Source organism: Podarcis tiliguerta (assembly GCF_965153285.1).
Source record: "Podarcis tiliguerta genome assembly, chromosome: 5".
Taxonomy (NCBI): Eukaryota; Metazoa; Chordata; class Lepidosauria; order Squamata; family Lacertidae; genus Podarcis; species Podarcis tiliguerta.
In genome coordinates this window covers 62,928,800-62,956,545 of record NC_139538.1, presented here as the reverse complement: position 1 = coordinate 62,956,545, position 27,746 = coordinate 62,928,800, and the positions used below count along the sequence as shown (strand labels likewise).

Genomic DNA, 27,746 nt, shown 5'->3' with positions numbered 1-27,746 from the left:
AGAAAAAGAAAAGAAAAGGGATCAGGGACCATGCGAATAAAAGAAAGATCAGGCGGGCTACTTCTGGTTAAGCTCTTCTCAGGGTCCTCCCTTGGAAACAATGCATTTAAGAGACCCAACGGCTGCAGATAGGTGACAATAGATAGGATTAACTGGAACTGTTGCTATACCCATTTCATGTCTGAGCTGCGTTTTCTTGTGTGGCGGTTTGGTTCAGACATGAAGGTGCCATTGCTTATGGAGCCAAGACAGCCCCACCCACACCCAAGACAAAAGTAGCAGCAGGCTTGCGGAAGCCACAATGTTTGCAGAAGTTCAGGTTTATTCTGAGGCAGTGGCAAGCATTATCAGATGAAAAGCATTACTCAGTTCCATTCCAATCTGGTTCAGACCTGGCCACGAGACTGAGATGTCATTGATCACCCTTTGTAGAAAGTGAGACGGGGGACTGTGACCTCGCTCTTGCTTCATGATCTTTCATTGGCCTTCAGTATCATTGGGGGCATAGTTTTACAGCAACCATGTGCTTCATGTAACCATTTAGTCTGTCTTAGTAATGCAGTTGTGCAATGAGTTGTTTTTACGTAGGCTCCTCAAGTAGTGTTTGCTGAGGTTGCAAGTTGTGGTTTTTTTGAGATTGTTTACTCCTACACTTGTGCAGCTATTATAATTACACTATAGGTATATTAATGTTTTATGTTTAACAAGCTGTGGGGTCAGTTAGATCACACATACCATTTGTGGACATTGAAGAATGTTACATAGTGGGATATTGTTGACTCCCATGACTTATGCATCACTACCTTGTTTTACTGCAAAATGAACCTTATCAATAAAATCATAGTTTTCTGTTTGTAAATGGGGTCATCCTCAGTACCTTCCACTAAGTATTTTATCTTTATAGCTTTCTTGGGTACCCAAAACCAAAATGATAAGCGTAAATGTTTCTATCAACAAAGAGTTAAATGCAAGATCACTTTGTTCACATTAATCCTTGTATGATTTATTTTTTATAAGTATGATGAGAAAAGTAAACAATAATCTAATGGTTTCCTGAGCAATTATTGTTACTGAAAAGTTAAGCCACAGAACCAGAGGATAAAAATAATAACCAAGTGATCTACTTGATTTTCCATAGCAATAATGTATCAGCCAGCTTTAAAGTCATTATCCTAAAGGTCTGTCCCCTTTCAACTAAACCACCAAAGAGATAACTTTCTCGTGGGAAACACTTCGCCTTGGATATATATTATTTCCTTTCTTTCCTTTTGGCAGAAAATAAGAGGTTAAAGTTTAATTTTAAAAAATGAAAACAAGAAAAAGATCGGGGGTGGTTTTGTCTGTATCCTAACTTCCTTTTAAAATCAAATCCATTCATTATGGGGTTTTTTCCCCAGAATACACCACAAACAAAATAAATGTTATTTCCTTAAAGATTACTGCCCACACCATTAGCTTCTCACAAAAATGCTAAATAATCAAGCTTAGTGAGAATGATTACAATCTTCTACTATAACATGAAATAAGATACAAAATATGAAAGCTAAGGAATGATTGAGTCCAATTCACTCCCAGCAGAGACCAGCCAGGCACTCGGTGAAGACCATTTTTCCCACAGAAATTTTAAGTAAGCTTAAGATTTTATAGCTAATTTTACATGGTTTATATGCTTTATATCTCTTTTGTGACCACTTAGAAATGATGGTGTTAATATACGGCAAATGGCAGAAATCAATCAAATCAATAAAATGATCAATAAAGTACAAGACTTTATGCTTTGATCCGATCCTTCCTCCAAGGAACTCAATGAACGGATGCACCAAATGCAGAGGAAACCTCTTTTCCCACCCAGATGCCTTCCAATATTATGACCTGGTCTGCATGGCGCAGTGAGCCAATTTGTGTTTGAATTTGCAGGTTCCCAGAGAGGAGCTCACAGTACTTTGCTCCTTTCCTGCCCCTCTTGGCTGCTGGATTAAGCTAAGCCAAGATTTGTTCTAGTGTGTCATCCACACCGGGACTCACGATTAACTTTCTCCTCCTCGCTATCAGCTAAGGTCAAGAACCAACCTTGGCTGAAGCTTGTGGTTAGCAAGGAGAGAGCCTAACCATGAGCCCCAGTGCAGATATTGAGTTGATGGCATGGGTATGGAGGGTGCTAATTGGTTCCAACCAAACCTGTGGTTTTGAATCTGCAAAAAGGGGGTCTGTACAAGATGGAACCTGCTGTACTGGCAAAAGAAACCAATTTTTTCATAAGATAATGGCTAGCCAGCCAAGCCAAGTAACCCCATTTGCATGACTAAACAGGCGGCCATGTTATCATGGAGACAACGGAGGGATGGTGTTATACAGGAGGGGGCAAACATTTTCCCTACGCCCTCACCTGGCTGGAGGTGACATCATATTGTAAGGAGGAGAACAGCAAAGGCTGGTTGGCATGTTTAATGTTGACTGGAAGCTGGAAAGACAGGGAGGCTTCTTGCTCTTTGCTGAATCCAAAGCTATGGCATTGGGGAGCCCTCACCCCACCCCTAGAACCCTAACAGGGAAGCAAGATCTGTTGGAGCATTGATGTAATAATCCATTCCATCCTATGCTCAGGTTGTATATATGTGTAAATACAACCATGTATCCTAAAGACACTACAATCTCCATTGACCTGCATTCCAAGGAAACCAAACCATGAATGAGCTCCTGGAACCCCTGGAACTCTTGCTGCTCAAAGATTGGGGCATGCACAGTAATACGCATTGATGCAAATGTAGCCTGACTGCAAACACTGACTGCCAAGAGGATTTTCTGGGCTCAGAACACTATATGTGGCCTGGGCCCTCTACCCCACCTGCAGCCTGTACTGCTGTGTATGTCATAGTAATACTAAAACAAATGTCTCTGGCCTGATTAAGATGGTGCACAGCTAGCGGCTCACTTCATGTGAAGTGAAATAAATAAAAAGTGAGAAGGATGCCCCTGCTGGTCTCCACATTTTAGGCCCCAGAAGCTGCAACCTTATACATGCTAACCTGGGAATAGGGAGGGTCGATCAAGCGTCAAATTGGCCCACAGTCCACTTTTCTCTAGTTTTGCTTGCAGTGTCTTTCTGTGAATTTCTCTAATACTGGGCTTTTTTTTCCTTTTACAAGTTTTTGAATTCGACAGCCTTTGTTCCCATAGGACAGGCATAGGCAAACTCGGCCCTCCAGACATTTTGGGACTACAGCTCCCATCATCCCTGACCACTGGTCCTGTTAGCTAGGGATCATGGGAGCTATAGTCGCAAAACATCTGGAGGGCCAAGTTTACCTATGCCTGCCATAGGATTTGGTCAGCTACCATCTTTGATCTTAACTGTGTATTCAATTTAACTTCTTTTATTCACTGTTGAGATGATTATGTTAGCCATTAACCACTGTTGATGTATATTGGCTTATTGTTAATCTTTCCCTCACTTTTTGGCCCTGTGACGCAAGCGGAAAGCACAGTCATTGTCTTTCATCTAAATGTGAGTCTATGTTATTTATTAATGTAGCGAAAAATGAGCTTTACTTGTACAGTGGTAACTCTGTTTCGAACTTAATTCATTCCGGAGGTCTGTTCTTAACCTGAGGTACCACTTTAGCTAATGGGACCTTTCACTGTCACTGGCGCGCGATTTCTGTTCTCATCCTGGGGCAAAGTTCTTAATCCGAGGTACTACTTCTGGGTTAGCGGAGTCTGTAACCCAAGGTGTTTGTAACCTGAGGTACCATTGTATTTTGTGAGTGTTAAAATGTGAGCTGGATGCGTATATTTTTCTAATAACATTGTGACAAATTTATAACATTGTAATAAACAGTTAATTTTTCCATCATGCTGTTTATGCTTATTAATTTTCATTATTAATCCATGCAAAAATACCCAATACTGTATTGTGGATTGTTGTTTTTTGTTGTTTTTTTTTCTGGACAGAGCATGTGGGTTGGGGGCGGGGGGGGGGACGACCATAAACATACAGTGCCCTGAAAGCTGTCCAAAAATCGAAAGCAACAATCATTGAAATGGGCAGTCATTTGCTTGACAATGTAAATTGGTTAGATGGCAAGAGAAAAGTCACCAAGAAGAGTAACTCCAGGCAGGGGATGAAGGTGCATCATCCCCTCAACCTCACTTTCAATAGACAGTAACCCTGAAGCAAGATGCATAATTCAATTAGCAAGGTAAAGGGACGGTGCTGTGGTCCAAACCACTGAGCCTCTTGGGCTTGCCGATCAGAAGTTCGGTGGTTCAAATCCCTGTGACAGAGTGAGCTCCTATTGCTCTCTCCCAACTCCTGCCAACATAGCAGTTCGAAAGCACATCAGTGCAAGTAGATATATAGGTACCACTGCGGCGGGAAGGTAAATGGCATTTCCCTGCACTCTGGTTTCCATCACACTGTTCCATTGCGCCAGAAGCGGTTCCGACATGCTGGCCATATGAACCGGAAAGCTGTCTGTGGACAAACGCCGGCTCCCTCGGCCTGAAAGCAAGATGAGCCCCACAACCCCACAGTCGTCTTTGACTGGACTTAACCATCCAGGGGTCCTTTACCTTTACCTTACTTCAATTAGCAATTACCAGCTCAATGAGATTTCAGCCAATTCTGAAAGTGTAATAAAAAATTGTAAACAATAACATTACTTATGAAGAGCTAAAGAGAACTGAAGCAAACTGGTACAGCTAATGAGTCTACCAAGTATTGCTGGGAGTCCCACTGAACTCAGTGGAGCTTACTTCCGGGTAGACAAAAGCAACCCAAAATGCTTATTTTTCAGTTGCTCCGGATATTTGCATCATGCGCCATAGGATTACAAAATGTTATCTAAGGACACAACATCTCCTCCTCCAGGAAACAATCCCTTGCTGAGATGTGCAGCAACGGCGCCGCTGTACAACTTTGTTGTTTTGCCAATTGTACATCTCAGCCACAGGTCACTTTGCAAAACGCAAACCAAAGTCAAGCCATTTTATTTTCCCTCCCTCCCAAATGCTGTTTTGATTGCAGGATCGCTACTACCAGTACTGCTACATTTTTTGGTAGAGGATATGCCTTTGCTGTGTAGTGACACAAACAGTATGTTTTTCCAACTGTTACAAAAATTCTAAGGTTTCAAATATAAAATAAATGTTTGTAGGTGCACAAGGTAAATACACACATATAAGTATATAAACCACAAGTCTGAAAGAGTACAGATAGCAATCCTGAAGCCATCTTGACCTTTAATGACCCCCCCCCTTATTTCCTGTGCAGAAGAAAATATATTGGAGGAACCTTTTCCAATCGTTCTTTTCACTTACAAATCCTGTCTTAAGGGCATATTTTGTGGATGAATAGGGTATGTCTGTGACCTGGCCAGGTAATGCAATCAGTGACCATTATCAGGTATCTTGTCAGACAGGGGACAAGCCACACTCTCTTCTGTTATAGACCGCCTCCTTCTGTGACATGTATATTATGCCTTTTGGGTGGTCTTTGGCTAAGGAGTTGGCCAATTTCAAAATGTCATTCTGGCGCACCTTTGCTCTGGGTCCTCACCTCCTTGCAAGGGGTGGTGGGACTGTTTCAACAGAAAAATAAAGATCTTCCTTGCTTTCACTCAATTTTCTCCGATCGACTTAGGGGGAAACTGAATCCTTTGATGGAGAGTTGGGCTGTAAAAGCCAACCCCATTTTTTTTCTAGAACACTATTATTGTTCTGGGTTACCCATATCTAGGAAGCAATGTTATACTTCAAGACTTTCTTTGATTTATTTGTATTTATTTTTTTCCAGACTTATATTCTGTTATAGCAGACTGGCTCATGTCGAGTTGGCCAACAGGAAAACATTCCTTTCTCCAAAAATGTATTAATAGTAGGAGCACTAGTAGCAGAAGTGGTTATTTTTATGCTATCCTTATAGATAAAAGTAAAGTAGGAGGAAATGACAGCCCACCAACCTGGTCAAGTTCACAACCTAAATTCAGTAGAAAGGGAAACAGATGGAAAGGAAGCCACAGAACTAGGAACATATAGCTCCATTTCAAATGAGGACTGAAGTGCAAAGGATTAAGAAAGGAGGGGAGTGGGGGCGGGGACCCTGAACGGGCCAAGAGAAAGCACAGGCATGTGAAAGTCAAGTTGTAAGGAAGCACAATATGCAATCCTATAGAACACATTTGCTGCTTACTTGACACGGAAACCAAGGTGGAAGCCTGAACTCACCATTTCTATGCTTTTTTATTCAGCGTGACTTCCTCCATGTAAAGCACTTCAACTCTTTTCTTAAACCAAACTTTTTTGAATCCAGAATCAAACATACTGTAATGTTAGTAAGCACACTTAATACAAACCGGGGGCAGGGGGGAGAAACATTTAAGCAAAAACAGAGAGAAAGAGAGAGAGTTGAGGAAACAAATAACGCTGCTCCCTAATCTGTTTTCAGAAACGAAGCAAGACAGGAGGTTTGAAAACTCAGCAGTAAAGCAAAGAGTGAGGCAAAACAGCTTAAGGCTTAGGCTGTTGACTTTGCTCTATTATTTATTTAATAACAAAAGAAAATAACTCTTTGGATTTTTTCCATTCTCATGACTGCAGCAATGCACAATCAATTTTTTTAAAAAAAGATGAAGCCTGCCTTTTCCTTAATTTTCCCACACACTCCATGTGCAGAGCCAACGTTGCAAAATATGCAGCTAAAACAAGGAGTTTCCCAGGACATCTCCATACCATACATTTGGAGCACATTCAACTCACTTTTAAAGTCCAGGACTCCCCCCCCCCCCCAAAAAAAATGGGAACCCTAGTTTGTAAAGAATGTTATGAGGGGAAACTACAATTCCATAGATTTATCCCAATCACTTTTAGAAACAGATTTTCCACATTTATCACATGTACAAATGAAAAAAGGCTTTTACACTTGTTGCTTCATGAAGAACCAAAGCAGGCAAATGTATAATTAAGTGGCATACTTTACTATAGCAAAAATAACAGTCACATGGCTAACGCATTCATGAAAGTCCACCATATATTTTTTTTACGGCAAAAGCTTTTGTCAACTACACTCCACTTCATTAGACGCATGAGACGCTATTCTGAGTTGAAAGTGTGCATGTATTTCATTCCTAACCGTGGCCACTCACACACACAAAAAGTTGTGTTGATAACACAGACATCTTCACACTGGCAAGTCAGCTAACCCATGTCATGTGATTTGTGTTTTTTTAAAAGAATCCACTGTGACAATGCAATCCACAAATGACAGCACTGAACCTCTTGATGAATTGTAATTCTGGAGTTTCACACTGAAGTCTCCACTTGAGGTTCCTTTGCTCCAGAACAGTCCCCATAAGATGAATTACAAACCATGGCTTAGTATGAGCGAGCAGACTCCTATAGAGGAGATTATAGCCACTTTGCTCAACCTTGGTTATTTTGCTTCTGCCCTGCATTGAGCCAAGTCATGGATTGGCATAACCTGGACTTGTGATACAGCACTGTCCAGACAAACCACAAGCTATAAACCAGGTTTGACCTACCATGGTTTACAGCTTGTGATTTGTCCAGGAGAGTCCACCATAACCCTGGTTTCCAGTGGTTGCAGATGCTTCTTGAGACTGGGAGGGTGGAAGGAAGGGAGACCAGCAGTAAGCAGAGCCACAGCGAAAGACAGGAACAGCCAGGTAATTCCAGGTTTGCTCCCATCCTCCTTCCCCGCAAAGTTCTACAAGACTGAGGAGGAAGAAGCTGGCAAACAATGCCACTGCATGGGCTAGTTGTATGTAACAAGACAGCAGGCAGGGAGGGGAGGGGAGGGGAGGGGAGGCTGAGGTTGGTGGGGCAATGCATGCTTCCAATGACACACTAAGCCAAACCATGGCTTAGCTCAGAGGGAGAAGAAACTGGCCACTGTGTTCACTCTGGGAATCTGCACATAAAAATATTTCTGGATCGAGAAATGCTATGCAGTGGGACTTTGAAATAAACTGTAGCAATGAAAATGGATTTTACGAAGACTGGCGCTACCTGTAATCAAGGCATAACTTTTAGAGCACGCTTTAATCCTGCCGCGTTTCATTAAGTTTTCTTGTTGTCCTAGTAATTTGCCAGCATTGAAGGAAACGTTCCTTCATCAGCTCTGCAGGGAACGGGCATGGAAAGCTGTGAGCAGAAGGTGGCCACTCCAATCTGCTTGTTAATACAATCAAATCACTGTACTCCAAAGCCTCCATGCAAAACTCACTCGAACCAGTTCCTCCTGAGCAATGAATTCATCACTAGGCCACTTTTGTTTGGTTTTTTAAGGTAGTAAGTGCAATCTGGCGGCATCATTGAGAGAAATGAGAGCTAGTCTAGAGGGCTCCATAAATAAATCCTGACGCAGAACCAAACTAATGGCAGCATAAAATAAGCATGTTTCTCCAATGCTGAAAGCCGTAAGAAGTTTCTGCAGACTTCCATCTATGCCCGAATTTCACCATAAATAAGTAAATTGTTGCTGATAAGGCTTGGATCCTAAAAAATAATAAGGGAAGGAAGTTCATGGAAGGAAAGTTTTGCATCCCATAAACTCCTGCAGTGGTTTACTGGGGGTCTACTGGAAATTGGCCCAAATACTTACCTAAAGAAAATTTGCTTTCCCGCGGACCATGAGCAGAAGAAATCTATATTCAATGAGCCATAGCTCAGTTGCAGAGCATCAAATTTAATCTGCTTTCAATGCAGTGGTTAAATTGCTAGTATCTCCAGGTACGTCTGGAAACGCAGTCCCTCCCTGTCTGAAACCCTGCCAGTCAGTGTAGACAATACTCAGCTAGACCGACCACCGGCCTGACTTGGTGTAAGGCGGCTTCCTAAGTTCATTTGAAGAAAAAGAATTATCAGTGCATTTGCACAAGTTTATCCTGTCCAGTGTCCCATATCCAGTGGTGGCACTCTCCCCATTACACAACGAAAAGAGTGGGAGGAAGGGAATGAGACCAAGTATAGGAAGACTGCTGCACACACATACACACCCCGCCCAAGACCCATAACACAGATGAGAAATTCCATACCACCACCACCACCACCACCCGCCTATGGGTGCAGCCAGAGGGGTTCAGGGGGTGCAGCTGCCCACCCAATCAAATAAATAAATAAAAATGCTTAACTAACTGACCAATTACACCACAGATAATTCGGTTTGGGGCCCCTAGCATAGAGCCTGCCCTGCCCCCGAATAAATCCTGCCTAGGCCCCTGACTCTGTCCATAATTTATCTGCAGATTTCCTGGAAAAGCTTATGACAATTCACCCAAATAATGCAATAAAATCCATAAAGATGTCAATCCCGAACCTTTAAAATCAAGCATCCATCCAAGAAGACTACTGTGGCTAATTTCCTTTCCACCCTTTCCAGAGATGAGTTTTTCTACTGCAGGGAGGCTTTTATATGACCCTTGTCCACGAAAGCAATGATACTAGCAATAGGTGACAAGAGAACACAGGTTAGAAAGGGAGATGTATTACTTGATCCTTTTCACTGGTGGTTGAACCTGGGTCCTTATCCATGCAGAGCAGGTGCTCTAACACTGAATCATGGCCCCCTTCTCAAGACCAACCTCCCCAGACACAAAGGTGGCCCATCCAGCAGAAGAGAAAAGATTGATGTATATGCATCTTTTAATATAGGGACAAGGAAAGTTGCACCAACCTTCTACCCCAGCCTTTGCCATCCAGATGTTTTGGACTACAACTTCCATCAGTCCCAACCAGCTGCACTGCCTGGGGCTGTTGGGAGTTGTATTTCAAAACATCCAGAGAGCCCCAGGTGGGCAAAGGTCGTTCTGCACAACTCTGCAGAGATGCAAAAGCCTTTGCATCTGATTACCTACAGCCTAGTCTGGCATGGTGGGTGGGGGGGGATGAATGCTTCAGATCTGGGTGGAAGAGCATTTGGATAACCCATTCTCAGCGTACTTCCTCACTGCACTGCATCCCTTCCTCTCCCGCTGCTTCCTGCTTTTGAAGTATGCTCTGGCAAAAGGAACAATTTGAAGGGGAGGGAGAGGGGCGGCCAGTGGGGGGGCATTAGCAAGGCACAAATTCTTGCTTGTAAACAAGCAATGCTTCCAATTGCCATACTTACTAGTTTTAGCTTGTTTCAGTCTGCCGGGTGCACTGAGATCAATGGGGCTTACACCCAAGAGAGCAAGCAAAGGATATGAAGGCATACTGGTACTAGGCAGCTGGGAAAATGTACATCCTTTTAAAACTATGTGCCTGAGTAGAACAGCTGGTTGCCTACATTGACTAGGGTCATTAATTTGCACCTTAGAGACCTCGTTCCAGGGCAGTAGAGTAGGAGATGCTGAAGATGCTGCACTGTTGCCTTTGTCTGCTTTCTTTCCTCACCTGCTTTAGCAAGCAAAATGCCTAGTTTTAGCCCCCCAGGAGGAGGCAGGGACCAAAGAAGGTGCAGCAGCTGTCTCAGATACAAGCACAAGTTCTCCAGTGAGACCTGGCAACCCACTGAACTGGTAAATATGTTGACAGATCTCCCCTATAATCCTTTGCTCAAAATTCACATGGACCGAATGTTCTTTCCACAAATTGAAAGAATGGGAAATGTCCAGTTTTCCCTTTAAAAACACACACAAAAACCTTGAATTTGTGTTTTATAGGGGCATGGCAACTGTGTCCTCTGGGGACTTATCTGGGGATCCTCACTGAACACAGTGGGACTTACTTCTGAGTAAGCCAGTATAGGATTGTACTGCACAATAGGAAATGTAGTTTTAGCACGCCGCCTATGGGTCTAAAAGCACACCACCACATTCTTGTGTTCTCTGTTAATTAATCTAAACAGACAGCCACTCCCAGTTCCATCTTCCAGGTCACTAATGCACATTAGAATCCTCAGTTTAATGGGAAGCCAGAATCAGGGACTCCCTGTTCCAAGATTAATCAGCAGGAAGTGCAATTATGTGATCCTATATATGTGGTGAACACCCTGTATTGTACTTAGGAACCAGATAGGAATTCTGGCCTCATAAAAGGTTATCAGATGCACTGCACATCATGCAACACCAAACACCTGCTCTTCTATTCTTCTTATAAATTATTCGGAATAATTAACCTCTCTAGATCCATATTCCTAATTACATCGGGGATGCAAAACTCTACTGCAATGTTTCCCAAACTTGGGTCTCCAGTTGGTTTTGGATCACAATTCCAGTCATCTTGCTAGCTCAGGATGATGGGAGTTGTAGTCCAAAAACAGTTTGAGGACCGCGTTTGGGAAACACTGCTGTACCCACAATGTGATGGCCTGGGATTCGGACTCGGAGGCTGAACCTGAGGAATCCCAGCCTGCACAGGAGTCCCCACCTCCAGAACCAGCTGAGCCGGGGCTGGGGCTTGAGCCTGAAGGGTCCTCACCTGTGCTGGACCCTCAGGTGCAGTCACCAGCTGGGTCTGCTCTGGGTCTTGAGGTGATGGAGGACCCACTGCCTGCAGGTGCTCCACTCTTAGCCCCCTCAGAGGAAGCTGAGATTGCCTCTGGGTCCGGTAACCTTCCAGCCTCTCCTGAGCTGTAGAGGCTCAGGGCAGAGAGGCGGAGGGAACTAAGTTCCCGCAGGAGGAGTGCTCGCCTCCAGGCCAGGAGAGGCGAGTCACTTGTGGACCGGGGCCTGCCTTGGGGCAGATAAAAGCCAGCCAGCCCCAATCCCAAGTTGCAGGAGCAACGTTGTTGGTAGCCTGTTCCTGCCGGCACCCTGTCCTGCCGGATCTCCTGACCTCACCTGACTCCCTGCTTTGGACCCAGCTTCAACTTTGATGGACGGCCTCATTACTGCACCCTCGACCTCGGACTGGACTTGGACCACGTCTCACGGAAACCCACGGGACCAGCACACACAAGCTCTTGGGGGTGATGGTTGGAAGTAACCCTTTTTACAATTAAGTTTATGGCAGGGCATCCTCCAGATGTTGCTGGACTATAACTCCCATCAGTACTCATTAGCATGATGGGAGTTGTTGTTCCACACCTTCTAGAAGGCACTATGACGGCTTCTGCTGGTTTGTGGGATGAGAAAAGGCATGTTTGGGCTAAAATTTGGGGAGCTGGGGGATTTGTGGGTAAAGCTTGACCAAGCCAAGCTCTTGTTTCCTTCCGCTTCAGCCCATGCTGCGAGTCACAATTTGCTTTCTTGCCACTTTTGAGCTTCCTAAGAACACCTTTGCTCCACAACTCTCTCTAGAATCCTAGTTAGCAATTATTTTTTAACAGTGGGAGAGTGGAAGAGAGTCTATATTTTGCCTTGAGTAAAAGCTGAAGAGCCAGCAAGCATCATACGCTCCTCCACCCGCTGACGCATTCTGGTAAAAACTGGGCGAAACACAAGCAAAGATCTCTTTAATCCTTTCCTCCCCAGTTCATCCATGGTGCCTCCATTGTGAGACACAGGCAAAGAGGCTAAAGAAGAATCTACCCCACCAATGCGAACGGGAGAAAATAATTCTGTTCTTATTCATTCCTTACTTGCCAAGATCAAGGGGTGGGTGGGTGGGTGTGCTTTGACTCTCCAGATGTTGCTGAACTATAACTCCCAGCAGCCTCAGCAAGCACAACCAGCAGATAGGGATGTTTGTAGTTCGGCAACATCTGGAGGGCCAAAGGTTCCCCACACTTGGCTTAGGTCTTGGCTCACACATAGAAGCATCAGCAGCTGAGAGTGGAGGTCATGTGAAAGATGGTCAGGTGCAAGCAAACAAATAAAACCAGACTCCTGCATCTTTGATAGTTGCGTAGAAAGGGGGATTTCAGCAAGTATAGCTTGCATGACCAGCGACATGTGCTGAAATTTCCTCTTCTACACAAATGGTAAAAGTACAGGAGCCTGGTACACTTTTTGTCTCTGACCATCTTAGCTGGGGGGGGTGCACAGAGTGAGCAGTTCATTGTCAATAGCCTGCCTCTCCTCTGTAGGTCAGGTGTGTGGCTGACCTCCAGCTATTGTTGGACTCCTATAAGCCCCAGGCACTACGGCCAAGGGTAAGGTTACCAGATTTTTTTCAATGAATCCGGGGACACTTTTCAACTTCAGTTGAAGGGGATGGATTTTGTCAGGGGACTGATTTGCAAATCCGGGGACTGTCCCCAGGAAACGGGGACTTCTGGTAACCTTAACCAACGGTCCAACAACAATGGGAGGGTCACACGTCTCCCACCCCCTGCTCCAGCCTAACCTCCACTTTCAACCAGCCACCTTTTCTCCTTCAACCTACTTCCCTTACACTTATTTATTTTAAGCATTTTTCACTCTGTTCTTCAAGCAAAAAAAGCCTGCAAGAGCAACTTACATACATAACGGCAAGGATAACAAGACAGTCCTTGCCTGCAGGCTACCCATCTAAAGTACACAACACAAAAGAAAAAAAACAAAAAGAGATGGGAAGGGAGAAATAAAACAAGCAAAACTCAGGATGCTGCCTGACTATCACCTGTTTCGTGGGAGAGGGATGCTAGGACATGGTGAAACTTGAAAGGAATCAGAACAAATGCTCAACCAAGACCTGAAATAATCTAACCTCAGGCAACCTTTGTGCAATGAAGTCCAGAGGAATGCTCATAACCTGGAGCGATCCTCAGGCACCGGTTCTTAAAAGTTAGGCAGCAGGAGGGCCAACTTGAATAAAATACTGGGGGGGGGGGGCGCGTATCAGGTAGACCCTGCCCCACATAATCGAACACATGACACGGCGCACACCATTTGAATGGCAGTGCCCATCAACTTTGGGAGTCCCGGCCCCCTCAAATATTTTATGGGGGGGCAAAGGGACCTCAGCCCCCAGGAGTTAGCTCCTATGTTAGGCAGTAAGCTCTTATATGAACGACCAGCTAGATAATTTGAGCAAACGCTTCCCACTCTTAAAGAAACCATGCTTAAGTTATATATCACCGCTATTGCTCCCCGTCCTGCCATTCCACCCCTCATGAACACTGGGAAACCCAGCCAGATGGGCAGGGCATAAATAATAAATTATTATTATTACAATGTTGCCTGACGAAAGGTTGCACCGGCTGAATTTCCGCCTGGCGTGTGCAGCTGTGCTTTAAAGCCACAGCAGTGCTGCTGCACACCTGGGTAAGGTAGCTCAGCTGGTTAGAGCATGGTGCTGGTCATAACACCAAGGCTGAAGGTTCAATCCACCTAAGGGGTGGTGGGCAGCTGCACAGTCCAGGGGGTTGGACTAGATGATCCTCAAGGTCCCTCTTCCGAACTCTACAGTTCTAGGATTCTATGGCAAGCAACCCTTTAGGCAATATACATATACATATATACACGCGCACCCCACACACCCACGCTCACCTGCGGTCGTCTTGTAGCCGCGCGGGCGCGCGCGCTCTCCCTCCGCCGCCGCCGTGGCTCCTCTGGGCTGCCAGGCTGCGTGTGGGTCTGTGCGGGGGACGAGGGCGGGGAGAGAGGGTCACCTAGCGCATGAGAGGCGGCTCCTCCTCGGAGCCTGCAGCTCCGGCTGCTGCCCCCGGCTCGTCTGCGCAGCGGAATCAAGGGCGGCGGGGAAGTTAGCCCTCGGCGCAGGCCTGGCCCCCTCGCGCCCTGCCGGGAATCGGATTACAGGGCCGGCCTCCCTCCCCGGGATTTATTTGGGGCCCTCGGCACCGCGGAGATTTAGCCGGAGAGCAGCCGGGGGCGGGAGCAAGCGGCTGCTTAATCCAGGCCGGAGGGGAGCGGGGCCGAGCTGGAGGCGGAGGAGGGAGGAGGCTTCCCGCAGAGCCCCGCCGAAGCATGTCTACTCCGGAGTAAGTGGAGGACGGGGAGATGCCCAGGCAGGGAGACAGAGCTAAGCCGCCGCGCCCACAGCCAAGCGTGTTTCGTCTCGCCGCGTTTTCCCGCCCTAGAAAAGGTTTTGCCGCTGCCGCTGCTGCTGTTTGGCCACGTTGGTGCCCAAGAGAAAAATCCCTCGCTTGCTGCTCTGTTGTATCCTGGGTGGATGCCAGGGCTCCGTCCTGGAAAGGAAAGGTCTGGCTAAAGGCCAGAGTGCCTCTGAGCATGGGCAAAGAGCCTTTCCCTCGCCGCAGTCGGTTACGCCGGAGCCGCGACACATCCTTTCAAAGTGGTTCGCGGAGAAGCTTCTCGGGCTCTTTTGCCCTTCCTCGTGGGAAAAGCCACAAGCGAGAGAACAGTGTTAAGGATGGACTTTTCACAAATATTGCTCCGAAATTCTCACCGGTCCTGTTCAGATTTTACACGTGGTGGCGATAGTCTGCCTTTCTTCCAAGAAGCTCAAGGTACTATCAGCCTACGTTTTTCTCTCTCTAACCCCCACCCACCCCCGCCGGCTTTTATCCTCACAATAAGTCTGTGGTGTAGGCTAGCCTGAAATTAATCCTGGGAACTGTAGTTTACCCCTCTCAGGAGCTACAATTCCCAGAATCCTTAACAAACTGCGGTTCCCAGGATTCTTTTTAGGGTGGTGGGAAGCAAGGGCTTTACATGCATGGTGTTTGTGCAGCCCCTGAGAGTTTCATGGGGGGGTGGCGGCTTGAACCTGCGTCTCACACTCTCAACTAACCATTGCCCCACCCTAGCTTAAAAGATGCCTCTCCTGCCAATGCCGTTCAGCAGGCAGGAGAATGTGCTTGTAGTAAGTTGTGTTCACAAGGACAGGGAAATGCTGCAAGGTGCCAATCCACCTGGCCTGCTGCCCTGTCCAAGCCTCTGAGTAACAGATCATTCCACTGCTTTAATGGTGTTTATGTTTTATTGTTATACACTACCCTGATGTTTTGATACAGCCATATGCATATATATACTGTATACAAATAAATAAATGTCATATAATTTAACAGTATTGTAAATCCAACATATTCAAGGTAGGGAACCCTTTTCATACTCAGGCCTTATTCTCATCTGCGCAACCTTCCTGGGCGAGTGGCATATGCCAGTGGTGGGTGGGGGCAGAGGTAAAAGTGTGTGAAACAATGGGTTTGATTTGGGGGGGGGGGCCTGCGTGCAGTAGACTTGGTTCTATCCACACTCACAAACCTTCTCTATTCAGACAACCAAGAGCCATTATGAGAGTTCAAGAACACATTCCAGACAAACAAAAAAAGTCAATGAGGTTCTATAAAGCAGGTCTGGCAAGGGGGTGTACAGCCTGGGGAGAGGGCCATATTCAACCTCCAGGGCTTGTGTTTCCCGCCCTTTTTGTGCCCTCTTCCATGGGGGGGGGGTTACACCTTCCATGTAGTTATACTGCACTACTGGCCTGGGGCATTTAGAACCACAAGACAGAACAATACCTGTCAAAAAGGGCATAGCTTCCAGCTAATCTTGTTGGAAAGGAAGCATTGCAATTGCCAAGGGCATTCTATCAACTGTGGCATCTTGGAATTTGCATTTAGTGACTAGTTTCTTGGCAGTTGGTACTAGGGGACATGAAGAATCTTGTCTCTCTTCATGTGAACAAATGAGAACCCCTTCCTGCACCTGGGAATATAAGACCTACAAATGAGCATAAACTGCCTATGCTGGATTACTGTGTAGACTGTCTAAATCAGTTTGCCAGACAGCAAACAACCAGGTGCTCTGGGGAGTTTACATCCCAGCTGTGAATTTGAGGGACTGTTGTCTCCAGCACTGTGGGTTTGGCAATACAGTGGTACCTCAGGTTACATACGTTTCAGGTTACATACGCTTCAGGTTACAGACCCCGCTAACCCAGAAATAGTGCTTCAGGTTAAGAACTTTGCTTCAGGATAAGAACAGAAATCGTGCTACGGCGGCGCGGCAGCAGCAGGAGGCCCCATTAGCTAAAGTGGTGCTTCAGGTTAAGAACAGTTTCAGGTTAAGAACGGACCTCCGGAACGAATTCAGTACTTAACCTGTGGTACCACTGTATACTACTGCTGTAAATGGAGGTTTCCTCTAGCTGTCATAATAGTCATTGATTCCATTCCATCTAAACTTCTTTAAAAGCTACATATAAAAACACAAGAAACTGGTTGGGTAAACAATATACAGTACCAGAATAATAATTTTAAAAAATCTTTTTAAATTTAAGGAACAAGAGAGGGAGATGACATGCAAGAATCTACATTCATTCAGAAAACTTTATCCCATTCTTTAGCCAGAAAGGCTCTCCAGAATGGCTTATTGTTCATTTTAGAGATATATATTTATATAACAACCAGAGTCCTTGCTTTCAGACATGACAGAAAAGGAACAACGGATGGGGAGAGAAGAGGGCAACTGGCAAATTCTGCACCAAATCCTTGATGTTACAAGGTTCTTGTCCTGATCCACCGGCCCAAAGCTGGGCTTGTAGGAGTGGTTTGGTGCAGACACACTGAAGAAAGATGTCAAAAAACAACAGAACGATCAGTTCCAGTGCTTTATTTTAAGAAGGAAACATGGGCTTACAGCACAGCCTGCAAAGCCCCAATGCCTTTGCATATGCAGGACGGACACTGCTAAAGTGAGAGTCCGTCATGACTAGTCTGCACCCAAGCAAACGTTTTATACATTCTTTATACCCAAAGCAGCATGCGTCACTTTGGCCAGAACTTCCCATCACTTCACCTGACCGGATGAGAGCATAGGTGGCAAATACCCAAGTCTTACAGACAGTTCCCTTTTCTGGGCTCAGAGCCCAGCACCCCAAGCCCATCGATAAGGATAACATCAAAGCAAGGCAATCAGTTTATATCACAGCAAGTGAATATAAACATATATGAGTTCATTGTTACAACATCTACCAATTAATTGTGGGGTTATCTTGACTATGAAGATGGTGTTTGCAGAGCTTCCGGAACAGTTCTTGTAACAGGGGATTGCTGGGGGGGGGGGGGGTTGCCTTGACAGTACCTGGGAAACAGCCTGGTGTAGCCAGCCTTCTTGGAAGTAGCTGCAGTTGAGCCATACCTTGTTGACCTTAAAGGATGACGACTTGGCGCTCTGAGTCCTTGCTGGAATCTGACACCACCTTGTTGGTTCTGCAGTGCCAACACCCGCAAAGCCTCTCTTCCTTACAGAACAGTTGGTTCCAAAATCTTCGGGGGGGGGGTGCTTGGCCCAGACAGCTGAGAGTAACAGTGAGTGTTGTTGTTGTTTTCCCCACTACCTCCTCCTGCTGCTTCTCTTCTGCCATGAATGTCTTCTCTATGGGCACTTTCAAAGAACCACCTCTCCATTCTGTATCATGTAGTCCACCACACATGGGAAGGGTTCAGAGGTACAGCATCTGCTCTGCATGCGTAAAGCCCCTCCTTTTGTCTCTAGCATCTGTCCTGCTGGGTCAAGTCAAAGGCCTATCTAGTCCAGCATCTGGTTCTCACAGTGGCTAGCCAGCTGGTCTATGGGAAGCCTGCAAGCAGGACCCAAGTACAACGGCACCTTCCTCACTTGTGATTCCCAGCTACTGACAGAGGCAAAGCACTCTCATTATGGCCATAGTGGTGGCATCTAAGCTGGTAGCTATCACTATACCAGGTATGGCTGGGAGAGACACCTTCCTGGATTCCTGGAGGTCTGCTCCTAAGTCAGTGTAGATTACGGTGCTAGACCAATAACCTGACTCTAGATAAGGCAGCTTCATATGTACCACCCTATTCTCTGCTTCTGTGCAGATTTGAGAGCGCAGAAAGACCCATTTCCTGACAGCTATCAGATACGCTCCAAAGTGAACTGAATCTATTGCAGAGTGTGGATGGTGCCCTATATTTGACCTCACATCTGCAAGAGCTGCATACAGAGACCAGGGTGGGGAGGTGACATAGAAGGCCATGAAGTATGCTAGTAGAAGAGATCTTCTCTTGCATGGTGCTTTCTGTGTTTAGTAAAGGCATCCGTACAGTGCCAATGGAGCCACCACACCTTTTCCTCTAAGTCACGAGAGGTTGAGGATGGTCTTTGCTGGATCATCACTGCCGCCTCTGACAATCCCATAAACACATCTAATTGCTGGCCAGGACCCTTCCCCACCCAGCCTGAAAGCCTTTGAAGAAATGGGTGCTTGTTGGGTCTTCAGCCCCACTACCACATGGGATGTATTCTTGCAGTGCTCATGTGGGTGTTATTGGAACTTGCCAATAAGAATTATGATAGAGATGACAGCTCCCAATTGGGATGGCTCCAGGGTGTTTTTTTGGGGGGGGGCACTTTGGCTAGATATCCTCCATAAGCTTCCCACAGCAAGTCTTGCTCCTCACCAACACTATCACCAGCTGCTGCTGCTGCTGCTGCTTTTCCTTATCATGGCTACCCCCTGCTTGCATGCCAGGCAGAGAGCTAATGAGTAAGCGCAGAGTGGCACTAACTGATCCTTTGCCTGCTGCTGCACCATTGCCTAGGCAGAAATGAGAGAGATGCAGGAAACCAAGTAGGTTGCAATGGGGAGCAGGAGGGGCAGGTCCAGAGGGCTCTTGGGAGTGGGCCCTTGACTGATGCCCCATCATGCTGACCCACCATGCAGTCATAATAATAAAATAAAATAAATAATAATAAAAACCACCAAAATAAGTGACATCTGATTCTCCTATGTTAACCAGGGGAGATGAGGGCTGGCTAGCTGGTTGGCCATTCATTATAAACCCTTTAACACAACGGCAGGTGTGAAGTAAATTACTTGGGGGAAGTAACTTGTTAGTTCAGATTAACATGTGCCAAAGCAAACACCCACACAGATATGTTAGCACAGATTTGTGTTGCCTGTCACATGCTTATCAAAGGGAGTTACCAGGAAATATTTCAAAGAACACAAGGAAGATAAGTAGGAGGTTGTTTACTTAAATGTTTGATCTCCATTGCAGGATGCTTTCAGTTAAAAAAAAAATGGCACTATATAACCTTTAGGCACTTGCCTGGTTATTCAAGGAAGTACGTAGCTGAGAAAATCAGTTTTCAGATGGTCCTAGTCCCGCCCCCTCTTGTTTTTTGGTCTTCTGGAATGCTGCTTTTGTTCCTTGCTGGAATTTTAAGCTCTTTGGGTTGTGTTTTATTACGACTGTGGTTTAAGGAATTTTGTGGGGGGGGGGTTATACCATAATATGTTTTGATGATGTAAATCATCTTCAGTTCTCCCCTCTGTCCTTTTTATGTTACGTTTGTTTTTGTTTTTTAAAAAAATCTTATTTCTACCTGTTAATATTTGTTATTACCATTATCATTGACAAGAGATTTCTACCATGCTCCTTCAACTCTAAAAGGGTTCAAGTTAGAGAAAGTTTTGCAAATCAAAAGAAAACTGGTTCTCCCTCCCTTGTAACAACATTTTTTTATATTCAATGTGGCTAATGTCACAGTTTGACTTCACCCCAGAGGTACATTCCATTGTCTCTCAAGACAGAGGGATGCCAGCAGCATGTCACAAGTATAACCCGCCCTTCATCGTAAGATGTTCTCAGGGCGGGTCACACTATATACCAATGCATAAAACCACATATAAAAACAAAACATGCTTAAAAACGCAATATACTGTTCAATGAAGACCCACTTCTGTTTCACAATTCAGCAGACAGACCCATTGTTATTCAAAAAGCCTGGAAGAAATTTTTCAAACTTTCGGTGTCTTGATTAAATACTTTTTGGCCTGATGACAGACCGAGCAGATAGCATCCAATCCTTGTTAACCGTACCAGATTAATTTGGGGCTTTATTTTCTTTCCTAATGCAATTGTCTACTCAATGACACTTTAAAAGTGGGAGAAAGTAATTACGCAGGATCTTAGGGGAAAGGTAAAGGTACCCCTGCCCGTACGGGCCAGTTGTGTCCGACTCTAGGGTTGTGCGCTCATCTCACTTAAGAGGCCGGGAGCCAGTGCTGTCCGGAGACACTTCCGGGTCACGTGGCCAGCGTGACGAAGCTGCTCTGGCGAGCCAGCACCAGCACAGCACACGGAAATGCCGTTTACCTTCCCGCTATAAAGCGGTCCCTATTTATCTACTTGCACTTAGGGGTGCTTTCGAACTGCTAGGTGGGCAGGAGCTGGGACCGAAAGACGGGAGCTCACCCCGCCGCAGGGATTCGAACCGCTGACCATACGTTCGGCAAGTCCTAGGCACTGAGGTTTTACCCACAGCGCCACCCGCGTCCCTCAATTCATTATACCATCACAAGGGACTACTAATAAGGCTTGGACATATCAGAGATAGTATGCACTACTTTTGACCTGTTGGATCCTGTGCCAAGAGGGCTCTCAGTTGGTGGGTTCCTTAATGGATCTAGGACCCAACAACTGCCCCATCTTACCAGTGTATGGTGCCCGCTCTGGTTCAGCAGAGACATAACGTACATTGCATCCTCCATGTAGCGTATAATTGCACAACTCTATTTGGGGAGTAAAGCTCCTAGCATGGCAGCTGCTATTCACACTGATCTCTAGATCTCTTGGCCATGTGCAACAAATAGTGCATGCAGAAGTCTGCACCATACGGATGTTGCTGAAGATTCTCAGCACCTTGCCAAAGTCACATGCCTGTCACAGCATTTTGCCTGGGCCAAGTGGGTCAGCAGCTTGCAAGCTATAGCTGTCTCAACTGGCACTACTGGTTGCAAGCCAATCAGCAGCAGGTGCAGTGTATGTGTGTGTATATATAGACCAGATGAGTTTTTACTTCAGCTAACATTCACACAACTACGTATGTTCCATGCGTGCATGGATTTACTCAAGCCACATATTCGACATCTCTAAAAAGTGACCACCACATTCATAGGTCTATTGGCCTCTTCACTCATTCAGCTGTACATGTGTCACTCAGTATATCAAAGAGGCTAATGGCAGGGTGGGCTTCTATTCATGGTCTCAAAAGAAACAAGTCATTGGTACACATGTTTAGGAATCACTAGTTTAAATCAAAGATATGGCTTGAGGGCAATATCTAGTTCCCTAAAGCCTGGGGGTTTATGGACAGTCTTCTTAGGAGCTACAACATTTCCCTGTAGAGCACACAAATGAAAAGTGTGGTTGTACACACACAACACTAAGCTAAGTTATAACTGTGTCTGTGTGAGCTAAAAGACCACTTCTGAGGTTTCCCTTGGCCCATGAAATAAGAACACTTCTCTGTGGTAGCACTCTGTTCACTTGGGTGTTTCAAAACCAGAGAGCAAGTTTTAATTAAAAGAGAAAACCCAGAAGCATCTCACCACAACGTGATTCACAGAAGCAGCACTGAAAAGGCCATACAGCAAGTGGACTCCTAAACAATAAGAATCAAATCCTATACAGTCCTTCAAACACCATCAGCATGGAAAAAAATATTTAGCTATAGTGAAATAACATACTGTTCAACACTGGCATTAATTGTTTCGAAAACACAGCACACAACAATAGCAGGGATAGGTATATGAGTGACAGATAAAAAATAATTTAACGAATGTTAGCTTTTGTCTCTGATTCAAATCTTTCTGACATATTTCATGTAGCTATTGCTTTCCCTTCCCTGGCACCCCCAAAAACATTCTAAAAGCGGCATTCCTTTGCAATTACTTTGACATGTTGCTCTCCACAGAATTGCTCTTGCATGCACCAACAGCACATAAGGTGTCCAGTTAGGATATTTCCCAGTGAAATCTGGACATACAAAAACATGTCTGATTTATTGCACCTGAAGGGTTTCAAACAAAGTCGGCCAAAGACTACCTGTGTAAGCCTCATTGAAAGGAATGGTGATTATGCCTCAAAACCAACTAACAGAATTTAGCATTCATGTAGCACCCCTCCATACAATCACTTCAGAAAATCCTTCAGTTTTCAAAAACGGATTGGCATTATTATCCCCATGTTACAGATGAAGGGCTGACACAGAACTGATTCACACAAATATTTCTATCATCTGAGAACCTTAAACAGTGGGGGTGACTTACATGTGTGAACAGACTATTACAGTTAACTACGTAAGGTGGCGCTGTGGGTTAAACCACAGAGCCTAGGACTTGCTGATCAGAAGATCGGTGGTTCGAATCCCCGCGACGGGGTGAGCTCCTGTTGCTCGGTCCCAGCTCCTGCCGACCTAGCAGTTCGAAAGCACGTCAAAGTGCAAGTAGATAAATAGGTACCGCTCCAGCAGGAAGGTAAACGGCGTTTCCATGCGCTGCTCTGGTTCGCCAGAAGCGGCTTAGTCATGCTGGCCACATGACCCGGAAGCTGTACGCCGGCTCCCTCGGCCAATAAAGCGAGATGAGCACCGCAACCCCAGAGTCGGTCACAACTGGACCTAATGGTCAGGGGTCCCTTTACCTTTACCTTACGTAAGGAAAGCCTGCTGGATCAGGCCAACCAGGTGCCTGTGCCTCAAGCAGGATCCGAGCACATGAGCACTTTCTCTCGTCCTGTGGTTTACAGCAACTGGTATTAAGAAACCTTCTTGCCTCAGACTATGGAACAGAGCGTTGTCACCATGGCTTAGTGGCCATTGATAGCCTTACCCCCCACAAATTTGTCTTTTAAAGCCATCCAGTCTGGTGGCCATCACTGCCTCCTGTGGGAGCAAGCTCCAGTTGGACTGTGTGCTGCCGTTATGCTGCAGCCCTGTTTTCTCACCACTTCATATACAATGCTCTTCAGGGCTGGGAAAGACTCTTGACTGAACGTCCAGCGAAGAGCCACTACAAGGAGACATTTGACCTCCGAGTCTGGGGGTACAGTAGAGACACAATTCTCGTTCTCTGGCCCTTTATATACACAACACATTCTGTATTTTTTTTTAATCTGCCTTTGAATCTGAGAATAAGCTTGTCTATTATTATTTTTTACTAAATAAAAACAAACTGTGCAGGTTCTGTCAGAAAGCATTTTGGCAGTTCTTATAAATCACAAAATCCCACAAGAGACGTGTTTGAAAACCTCAAACTCCCGTCCAACAATGCCCTCTACTGGAAGAATTAAAGCATGCAAGAAAGAGATCTGGCTAACAACACAGTGGTACCTGAGGTTACAGACGCTTCAGGTTACAGACTCCGCTAAGCCAGAAATAGTACCTCAGGTTAAGAACTTTGCTTCATGATAAGAACAGAAATCGTGTGGCAGCAGCACAGCGGCAGCAGGAAGCCCCATTAGCTAAAGTGGTGCTTCAGGTTAAGAACAGTTTCAGGTTAAGAACGGACCTCCGGAACGAATTAAGTTCTTAACCCAAGGTACCACTGTACTGCATTTGAAGAGGCCTCCGTGAGAGAACACAAGAGGCATTTTCTGACTGGGGGTGGGTGTCACCAAAAGACAAAGAGTAAATTACTTTCTCTGCATTGCCTAAATTTCCTGCTGCTTTTTGCATTGTTCTGTCAGGGTTCGTCATATATACTCAGCTCCAGAGTTGCTTGGTAGACAACATGTAAAGTACTGTATCTAAATTCATATATTTGTTGAGCCTGTAAGTGCCTCCCCCACCCTGAAAAGAGTATTCGATGCTGCTGCTCATCCTGTCCATATACCTATTGTAATGTATGTAGGTGTTCATAAATGCTACTTTATAACTCCGCCCACAAATGTTAAATCCAGTATTTTAGGTATAATGGCAGGGATTTAGGTGTGGAACTGGACTGTCCACTTTTGGGTGTTATGTTCAGCTGGCTCCCCCCCCCCCCCGCATTTTTTAAAACAATCCAACAAATAAGCACCTGTAATGAAAACCTGAAAAGAAAAGAAGTAAAGCTCTTAAATGAAAAGGAGGCCACGGATGCATTCAAAGCCATCACAACAGTAATGGATTATTTTTATTTCAGCCAGGTAAGTGAACAGTTAGTGTTAATTTATTAAAGGTTTCAAGGTAAAGAAATCAAATACTGTATTCCAAACAAATAATTCAAATTTATTAGAGAAAACGTTTGCTCCTTAAAGCTAATGCTGTCGTCTCCCGCCACCATGTGACGGACATTTTACATTTTGCAAAAACAGAACCGTCTTTCCAATGTGAATCAACAGGATAGAAAGGAACTTAGGAAATTAATCTGTTCTTTGCTAGATCCATAATTTTTGTAGTTGATCAGCCAGGGCATGTAGTTAATTCACTCAAAACATTTTTAAATTTGAACATTTTATACCACTACGTCATTTGTTCCTTGTGGTAAATATCAATAAGAACTTCTAAGAAATAGTATACATTAATACTCAACATGTGGTCTGACACATTTGACATTTTTAAAAGTGTCAGATATATGGCATGGTATTTGTCTTGTAACAGCCGAATAACTTTTCAGCATACTAAAAATGTATTTTAAGTAAGGCCCAGTTCTCACAAACAGCAGAAGAAGTGGTTAAACTTGCTGGATTGTACCATTTTCAGATTTCAGGTAGGGGTTCACAGGATTGAATGCTTCTCCATAAGAAAAAAGAAGAAAAATACATCTGCATGTAGAATGCTGGCATGAGAGGGGAAGAGATATGTTTTCTTTGCATGCAGATGCATTCAGGTATGTAAGAATACAGGTCTACCACGTCATCTGCAGACTGTGAGAACTAGCCCTCCCCCTGCCCATGGCCCAATAATATTTTTTTTTCCAGCTCAGCGTACCACAAATAAGGATTCCGGTGCTACAAGGAATAGATAACTCATTGTGTGCGAGTTTCTGAAAGGAAAGGTTGAGGTCTTCTTCCTATTTTCGGTGGATTTTATGACAACATGGACAGTCAAAGAAAGTTTGGGGAAGATGGAAACACAGTTTAATAATAATAATAAAAATGAAGGCAACAAGATTCATTACTTTACTGCTCACACTATATACTAGTTTTGCGGTTTCACCTGAAACCAACAGCAATCATGAAACGTCATGAAAGATTTAATAAAAAAAATCTCCTAGAGCAATTACTAAAAGAATAATTATATCACACTAGGTCAGTAAACCCCAGAAGAAAAATAATAAAATAAAACCAGTGTCGTCACATATCTTAGGTCCATTTCCCACACATATCCACTTATTAGATACGATCCATAAAAATCTGCCATGTTTGGCAACATTGCACATTTTTTTTTGTCTTAAAAAAATGTTTTATACAGTTAAAAATGCCTCTTTTTTCTTTTAGATTCCTGGTACGAATTCTGAAGCTAATGTCCAACCCTAAAGTTAAAAGATCAGCTAAAAGGAGTTTAAATTATTATTTACAAATCCAGCAGGTAAGAGTGTCCATCATGGCTTCTTTCCGTCCTCCTAGCAGCTGTCCGTCTTGTAGCAGCTTCTACAGGCATTTGGGCTCCTGGAGGCTTCATCATTGATCGTCTGTCATTTTAAGCAATTCCAGAAGGGCCCCAACAGCACCGAAATAACCCTTCAAAGTTATTGAAAGGAGAGGAAGGCGTTAGTACGTAATGTTATTTGAGCTCAAACCACTTGTCACAGAGTCAAGGAGTTCAGCACAACATAAAGCAAGTGCTCTCTCTCTCTCTCTTTAAACAAAGGTGCAAGTCTGAAAACATCTGAAACATCAGACAAGCAGGTACTGCAAAACAAAATACAGTGCTGTTTGAGAGCAAAGGAAGGAATCCATACCAGCCAGGGCCAATTCTACTGGAAATTCAAGTGAAAGCTGGGAGCAGCAAGCAAGCATATTGTCTATTCAGTAGAGCTGTTCTCAGAAGTTCTGAACGCTTAAAAGTAGTTGGGCCCAGTAAAAGATGACATAAATATTCCACATTTTGTACAAATACAAAAGCCAGAACTGATTTTGTTTGCATGCATATGTCACTGGATGTCATTTGGAACTTCTTCCAGTGGAAGAAATGTTTGGACCCTTGGAAGAGAGTCACCGTAACATAAACAGGTAATTTCCTTGCCTGTATTTTACTTGCACTGAGCTGTAAGTAAGGCACTGGGTTGCTGTACAAGTCCCTACACCTGAGGACGTGGATAGAGACTTTTATAAGTGTGCTATAAAAGTCACAAGGACATCTAAGCTTGCCAGTATGCTGTGGTATGGAAACAGGCCCTAAGGGAGATTTCACAGTTTCTTATAGCTTTATCATTCTACTCTCAATTGGTTAAATGGCAGGGGGGGAAACATGGCTCAGCTTCTTATGCATTACAGGTGCCATTTGGAAACTACTTTAACACAGCGTGAGAACCGTAACTATGTGCTGAATTGTTTGCACCATTTCACCATGTGAGTAAAGCAGTTTTCTCCACAATGTTGGAAAGAGCCAGAAAGGGTTATGTGGAGAGGAAGGAGCTGTTACATCCAAATGGTTCACCCAGTGAAGACAGCACCCCCTCTGAATGAATTAAAACAGCCTTCAAGTGGCACTCTTTCCTAGAGTGTGTGCATGTCAACACACACACACATACACACACACACACACACACACAGAGAGAGAGAGAGAGAGAGAGAGAGAGCTGTGTTTACATGTCATGCTAAACCATAATTTAGCACAAAATCAAAGAGCAGGAATGAGCTTCAGCAAGCATTAGGTTTGCCCTTTCCTCTCCCACCTGTCTAGGAGGCATTTAGACGCTGTCTGCTGGGTTGTTAAGATTAACCACCGTCTCAACTGTTAGTTTAAACAAGCCCATTCTGTAACTATGGTATGAAGCTGACTTATTTGAAAATAACAATAGCTAATAGCAACCGCAGGGTTTGTCTGGATGACGTGACAAATCACATGCAGCGAAAGGAGAAGCCGTAGCTCCTGATACCAAAGGAACCCAAGCTGGCTTGTTTAAACTAACTACAGTGGTACCTTGGTTTTCAAACTTAATCTGTCGTGGAACTCCATTTGACTTCGAAATGTTCAAAAACCAAGCCGCGGCTTCTGATT

The 27,746-nt window shown here is 44.8% G+C and overlaps 2 protein-coding genes and 1 long non-coding RNA gene across 7 annotated transcripts in view; 1 reads left to right on the top strand and 2 right to left on the bottom strand.

Annotated features, from left to right (window-relative positions):
* Window positions 1-14,547, bottom strand: part of SLC16A12 (solute carrier family 16 member 12) — a 39,547-nt gene extending 25,000 nt beyond the window's left edge. For both annotated transcript variants that reach the window (XM_083443684.1, XM_083443685.1), the window contains exon 1: window positions 14,352-14,547. The gene's annotated coding sequence lies outside the window, so the exon portion shown is untranslated. The remainder of the gene's footprint in view (window positions 1-14,351) is intronic.
* A 6,540-nt stretch (window positions 14,548-21,087) lies between these two features.
* LOC310679056 lies at window positions 21,088-26,408 on the top strand. Its single transcript, XR_014512104.1, has 3 exons — window positions 21,088-22,904; window positions 23,277-26,296; window positions 26,394-26,408. It is a non-coding gene; the product is annotated as an uncharacterized lncRNA (long non-coding RNA).
* PANK1 (pantothenate kinase 1) overlaps window positions 24,679-27,746 on the bottom strand; it is a 31,001-nt gene continuing 27,933 nt past the window's right edge. For all 4 annotated transcript variants that reach the window (XR_014512083.1, XM_083443693.1, XM_083443694.1 and 1 more), the window contains exon 7: window positions 24,679-26,263. Coding sequence is in view for 3 of the 4 variants with exons in the window: in XM_083443693.1 (XP_083299819.1) it covers window positions 26,204-26,263 (60 nt within the window). In the remaining variant the exon portion in view is untranslated. The remainder of the gene's footprint in view (window positions 26,264-27,746) is intronic.